We start from the raw sequence: 7,069 nt of genomic DNA, 5'->3' as shown, positions 1-7,069 counted from the left end.
ACGCATTCAAAACGAGCGAACAAACTTCTCCTCCGTAGCACCTGGGCAATGCGAGATGTTAAAAAGCAGAAGCGACCACATTTTCGCTCTTGCACCCACCCGCTCTTGCTCGCGCTATGACATAAGCGTCGGGTGGCTCTGAAAATACCACGCCCGACAGTACTTACTAGCAATTGCGAAGATGCGGTCCGGTCGCCATGACTAATTCGTGCTCTGGGGGGCCAGGAATTCGTGCCCGCCTTGCCTCCCGCTGCTTAGGCTGACGCTCACATCGGCCAGTTCGCCCATGTAAGCTCGTGCCCCTGGCTTTGGATGGTCACTCCCGCTGCCGCTACTAACCTGGCTGCCTGTCATCTCGGCTTGCCATGCCTTTCAGAGCGCAATCCGGTAAGCCCAGTGACACGTTATACCTGCTGCGACAAAATGGCAATCATTCCTCGCGTATTCCCGGCAGTTCTTTTTCTGATAGACCTCAAGGGCGGCTTGCTAACACATGGTGCTGCTCAACTTCGACCTCCCTGGGCTGCACACTTTTCCTCCTGGCAGTGGGCCCATCCCTGGTAGCGGGACTTTTGCGACCAAGGCAGGCCCCTGGCGTCGAATCTAGACAAACGAATTCTTCGCCTCTTTGAAATGTTGTATTACATTCTCCCTGAACCGACCGTGATCAAGACAATGGAACGTTCTTGGCTTCTGCCCCGTTGGCTTAGCCGTCTCTGGCTGAGTCAACCTTGCCAACTTGTGTCGGTAAGCATCCTTTGCAGGCTGGCCTGGGTATTCAGGAGGGCGAATGTAGGGATCGAGGTGCCTTGCCATGCCTCGTCCCCCAGCTCGTCCGTTGTGCTTAGATCAATCTCCGGAAACTGCAGCTGTACGGCAACATGGCGGACACGGCTAGCATACCGGAGCTAATTTCCCGCACAAACCGTGCTTCTCTCTCCCGGGGCCTACTCACCAAACGGGCAAGCGTCACTGGGATGCGCCCAAAATGGCCTCCCGTGGGGCGGTCATCATGCGCCCTGTCCACCAGAGCTTTCTTCCGCAGAGCGCTTGATCACCGGGGCAGATGCTCACAGGCCTATAATGAGTTGGTTACATGGGACCTTTGCTTCCGCAACTTCTTGTTTTCGCGATCGGTAGAACGCTACCTGATTAGTTCTAGCACAGCGGGCACGCATACTCGATCGCTCTCATGTTGAGACCTTGCCCGTAAGCGCCGCGACTGTCCACTGTGGTGCATCACCACACAGCTTCTGTGGAAGTCAATTATTATTGCTTATCTTTTCATTTTAACGCAATAGTTTGTGGAAAATGATCAATTTGTGATGTACCAAAGCTTTTTGGAGCCAGAAGGATGAAATTTGCGAAAGTCAATGTACAGCCTGATACTTCTATGCCATGCTTTAAGCTTCCTTAAGGACTAGTAGGATTGTTCTCTACAGCAGTATTTGTAGCTAGTTCAATGCTTTCGCCCTCGCAGGGTAAAGGGTACGCTATGCTGAAACATTCTATTCAAAAAGTCCAAGTATAAGCTTAGTGTCTGCTCACAAAAGTGAAAGGATCCTAAAGGAAATATCTTCAAAGCGGGCTCGGCATATAGGCTAACGCACTATGAATAGTATACAATCGTGACTGAAGCGAATTTCTACGAACAGTGCATTTGGCAGTAAACCTAGCATTCAGTGTTGAACTGCGTGTTGGCCATTGTTAGGTGGTGGATATTCAGTATTCACTCTAAGAGGAGCAGACGCACGTTAAAGCAGTAGAATGAACCCATAGGTCTTCGTAAAAGCTTCTCCAGTCAAGTGTGGCTTTTGTTTAGGGTCTCGCAGGAGGAAGTTCTGCGAAAACTTGGGCCTCAGAATGGTATAGTGACTGCTCATGTCAGAAGCGGTGTGTTGCATAAGTTTTCTTTGTCGTGACGTAAATAAGCAGCGAGAGATGACACTTGGGTTGCATAATTTGTCAGAAAGGTTACAAAGAGGTTACTTTCCTTGGACTGCTTTGTTCATTCTTTTAAGTCAGATGCTAAGCTTAAGCGTCTAAGGACAGCGGTTTCAAGCGCCGCATATTTGATATGCAGTAAAAATGAACACCCCATAGTTATTTTGACGAGACAATTTCAGCGTTGCTTGTGGGACAGCCTTCAGCAGCATTCATTTCGAAGAGCAGGCATAATATAAGTGCGCCGGGGAAATGATGGTGTGTTTGTATGTAGACAGCGGAAGAAAATTTGTTGGCAACATAAACAGACCAAGCGGCGTCATTGAACCTCGCTTAAGTATGCTACGTAAGTATGACATCACTAGCCATTTTTTATTTTTGTTTCTATTTATTTATTTTTTTGTACTGCAGGCCAACATACTGGCTCATGCAAGAGGGGCAATACCGTTCACAAGGTAATTACAATGGAAGAAAGATAATAATAAAAAATATAAAGATTGGATGAAAAGGATGCAACCTATAGCCACGTAACAAAAATCAAGATGCTTGCATTAGCACAGTAATTAGAACATAATGAATCGCACAGTTCAGTTTATATGTGGATGGCTGTGCCAAACAACAATCGGGCACTATACATAACAATATACAGGATATTTCACATTAAAAGTGAGAAAAATAGTTAAAGATACTGCTTATGGTTGTGCTATTTTATGTGACAAATAGTTTTGCAACCCATTTGTGAACTTCACTGATTAAGGTACATCAACAGGGAGGGAATTCCATTCGTTTATAGTACGCGGATAAAAACTATTCATGTGAAATTTTATTTTAGCAAGTAATGGCGTAAGGAAGAAGTTGTGTCTACGTCTTGTTTTTCGTGCATTAAACAGCGTTACCTAAACAGGAATTTGAATCCCGATTTTTCCATTTATGATGCTATATAAAAACTCGAGACGACTTACTTTACGCCGGTGTTCTAGGGAAGTGATTTTATTCATAAGCATTTGTAAAGACGGAGAGTGCTCTCTTTTATATTTTCCAAAGACAAATGTAACGGCTTTCCTTTGTACACGTTCCAAATTCATGATGTCCTTTTTGGTATGAGGATCGCATACCACTGCCGCGTATTCAAGTTTTGATCGCACCAATGTGTTATATGCTACGATTTTGGTGTTTACCGGTGCCCCTTTAAGTTTGCTTTTAAAGAACCATAACTTGCGCAAAGCTGATGAACATGTAAGGGAAATATGGTCTGACCAGGAGAATCTGTTAATGAATGTGACGCCTAAGTATTTCTATTTCTCAACATCAGTTATTTTTGGGTCGTTTAAAACATAAGAAAATATAGTAGGTTCCTTTTTTTGTGATTGACTGGTCTTTAAACATTCTATTCCATGTTTCAAAGTTTATGCCAAACGGAAATTTCAATAACTGACTTCTGGAAGCATGCGGGATTGTTTCGTGAAGCTATTTTTAAAAATAGGATACAGTCATCCGCGAATAAATGAACATGCACAGGATCAGGGATTTCCTCTAATATAACATTAATATATGATACAGTATTATTATATCCTTATTATATGATCAATCCACCAATTTTATTGTTTCCCGTCTAGTAATATGCTGATGGATAAAATTTCACTTATATTGGTCTTCGTCAAAATTCGGTTTCGAAAGGGCAGGACGTGGACACATGCTGTCAACCGTTTCCTTTGCTGCGACAGTGTCAAAAAAAAAGAACAACCGCTAACAGTGCCGATGCGCGGGCCTCGATGACAAAGTATCTCGAGAAAGACACTGCACAAGCAAACCACGACTAACTTTTACCTAATTCTCGCTACTAAGTTTTCAACACTCCAGAACGATCGTATATGCGTCCATTCCTTTCATATACATCTGCAGTTATTCTTTCTTTCTTATTTTCGTTTTTATTTCGGATAATTGTATAGCGACCATGGCGGTAGCAGAGTCGTCGATTGGTTACAAGCACGAAGTGTTCCAACCATGTCTGAGTTATCGAAGAAGGCACCACTGTAAGTTAAATGAGGCATACAATTCCCGACTCCCTAGCGTTTAGGTCCGCAGCATTCTCAGAAAAACTACGGGCTCAGGCACCCCCTCCCCTTCCCCCATTCACTCCGTCTCAATAGATCTAGTATAACCGCTGTCCAAAGCTGTAGAAAGGCTGAAGGCACCATTGATAGCTGTCAAGGTCGCCTGCTTTGCGCGAAGCTCCCAGCGGTATTGATATGGCGGCGCGACTCATAATTCTGAATAGCAACCCCGGAGCTCTACTTTTAAGACGCCAAAGGACACGCAGCCGCAACGAGCGGATGATACGCGACTCGGGGCCTCTCGGTAAGCGCTGAAAACTTTATCCTTTTTTATTTTACACACAAGTGTTAAGTGCTGCTGAAATTCAGCGAAAGTATACCGTGTACCTAGGCACGTTCAAGACCCCGTGCGTGCGTGAGATTCGGAAAACAACAAGTTCGTACAATATAGAATTGACACTGTGTCGGGACCTATAGTGTAACACGCAAAGGGCGGACAAATAGCGGAGCTCTTAGGCGTCTAGGGCCCCCTGGACTATACTTCTCGGCGACAAGGTAGTCTAGCCGCCTGTGGGAATATTTTAGTGAGCTATGTCGAATGCTCGGCTGCAGTAGTCGGAAGTTCAGATCCCCTCCCCCGTTTCTTTTTTTTTTTGACGATGGTGTATCTAAATTTTCAATTAGATACACCTTCGTACACTGGAGAATTTAGATTTCCAATCTAAATTCTCCAGTGCACTACATCTCCAGGCTTGGAGTGACGCCTGACACTGGCGAAGGATGCCGAGATCGAATGGGGCTATACTAATCCAGGTACAACCAAATTAGGAAGGCCCACTAAGCTTGAACAAAGAGGCTCCCTCACAAAACAGGAATTGGCCTCACTGGTTCTGTAGTCCGCCACAACCTCCCTGACGATATCTACCAATAACTCGCGGTCCTCAGTTCCCAAAGCTGTGGAGCACCTGAACTAGGTGGCCATCGGACCTGTAACATAGCAGAGGGGGCTAAGAATGTCTGGGTCCGGACAGGCCGGCAATGGAAACTGAACATGTCGACCTTTAACAGCCGAACTCTCTCGAGTGAGGCTAGCTTAGCAGGACTCTTTGAGGAACTGTCAGATGTTGTTTGGGATATTATCGGCCTTAGAGATTAGAAGAACTCGTTAGGCTTATACATTTCTAAATTAATGCCATATCCTCTGCTATAGAGGTCTCCCTGATAAGAAGCAATACGAGGTAGGCTTCCTAATTCATGAGGACATAGCGGGCAATATTGACGAATTCTACAGCATTAATGAGAGGGAACAGTAGTCGTAGTCAAACTTAATAAGAGGCATAGATTAAAGGTAATACAAGCCTACGCTCCAACATCCAGTCACGGCGTTGAAGAAGTATATCAGTTTTATCAACATGTTGAATTAGCCATGAGAAAAGTGTAAACTCTGCATACAGTAGTAATGGGTGACTTCAATGCCAACGTGGGTAAAAAGCAGGCGGGTGAACAGGCATTTGGCAACTACGGCGCCGATTCTAGAAACGCTAGAGGATAGATGCTGGTAGAATTCGCAGAAATGAATAAGCTGGGAATAATGACCATCTTTTTTTAGGAAACGCTGCAACAGAAAGTAGACCTGGAAAAGCCGTCACGGTGAAACAAGAAATGAAATTGATTTCATGCTTTCTGCGGATCCCACCATAGTGCAGGACGTAATAGTGATTGGTAGGGTAAAGTGCAATTATCATAGGTTAGTGAGGGCTAGAATTCGCCTCAGTTTGAACAAAGAAAGATTTTAAAAATTGGTCAAGAAGAAACAGCCCAACGTGGAGGCAGTAAGGGTAAAAGCATACAAATTTACGCTGGTATTTGCAAACGAATATGCAGCCTTAGAACAGAGAGATGACGACGATAACATAGATGTAATGAATGAAACCGTAATGAGGCTGGCTTCAGAGACAGCAACTGAAGTGAGAGGCAAGGCATCACGGCAACCAGTAGGCAAGCTCTCCCAAGTAACAAAGGACCTAATAAAGGAACGAAAAAGAATGAATGTGTCCAGCTCAAGAGATTAGATAGAATTCGCTGGAACTGTCAAAACTGATCGCGAAGGTGAAAGTAAGTGATGTTCGAAATTCGAACCTGTGAAAGACTGAAGAAGCCGTAAAAAATGAACGCGGCCTGAAATCAGTCAGAAGGAAACTTGGCATAGGACAAACCAAGACGTATGCACTTAAATATAAGCAGGGTAATAGCATCAGCAATCTCCAAAGTATAATAAACGCAGCGGAAGAATTATATACTAACTTGTACAGTACTCAGAAGACTCAGGAGTACTCCATTCGAAACAATAATAAACACTAAACAAAAACTTCTTCTATAACTATATATGAGGTCAGAGGGCCTCGCAAAACATGAAACGGGGAAAAGCGGCAGAAGCAGATGGAATAACAGTTGATTTAATCAAAGATGGAGGAGACATATAGCTAGAAAAACTGGCGGCTCTCTATACAAAGTGCATTTTGAATACAAGGGTCCCAGCAAATTGGAAGAATGCAAACAATTTACTAATCCACAAAAAGGCAGATGTTAAAGAACTAAAAAATTATAGGCCTATCAGCTTACTCCGAGTGTTATATAATATATTTTCCAAAATAACCTCCAATAGAATAAGGGCAACACTGCACTTCAGTCCACCAAGGGAACATGCTGGCTTCAGGAAAGATTACTCTACCATGAAACACATCCATGTCATCTACCAGGTTATCGAGAAATCCGCGGAGTACAGTAAGCCTTTCTATACGCCTTTCATAGATTAAGAGAAAGAATTTGGTTCACAAGAGGTGCCAGCAGTCATAGATGTATTGCGTAATCAAGGAGTACAGACCGCTTACGTATACACCTTAAAAATATCTACTGAGATTCCACAGCCACTTTAATTCTACACAAGAAAAGTAGGAAGATACCTATAAAGAAAGGGGTCCGACGGAAACACAATCTCTTCAATGCTATTCACTGCGTGATTGGAAGAAGTATTCATGCTATTAAACTGGAAAGGTTTAGGAAGAGGGATA

The 7,069-nt window shown here is 43.9% G+C and overlaps 1 protein-coding gene across 10 annotated transcripts in view; it reads left to right on the top strand.

The window, feature by feature from the left end:
- Positions 1–653: 653 nt before the first annotated feature.
- Positions 654–7,069, top strand: part of LOC135915137 (uncharacterized) — a 140,740-nt gene continuing 134,324 nt past the window's right edge. For 5 of the 10 annotated variants that reach the window (XM_065448135.2, XM_065448134.2, XM_065448132.2 and 2 more), the window contains exon 1: positions 2,145–2,290. In XM_065448135.2, the coding sequence (XP_065304207.1) occupies positions 2,197–2,290 (94 nt within the window). In that variant the 5' untranslated portion in view covers positions 2,145–2,196. Of the gene's footprint in view, positions 748–2,144; positions 2,291–2,355; positions 2,400–4,260; positions 4,303–7,069 lie in introns of those variants that run through there. The other 5 variants (XM_065448137.2, XM_065448138.2, XM_065448133.2 and 2 more) reach the window with 3 other exon arrangements.

Source organism: Dermacentor albipictus, chromosome 4, assembly GCF_038994185.2.
Source record: "Dermacentor albipictus isolate Rhodes 1998 colony chromosome 4, USDA_Dalb.pri_finalv2, whole genome shotgun sequence".
Lineage (NCBI taxonomy): Eukaryota > Metazoa > Arthropoda > Arachnida > Ixodida > Ixodidae > Dermacentor > Dermacentor albipictus.
This window is presented reverse-complemented; position numbering and strand designations above follow the sequence as displayed.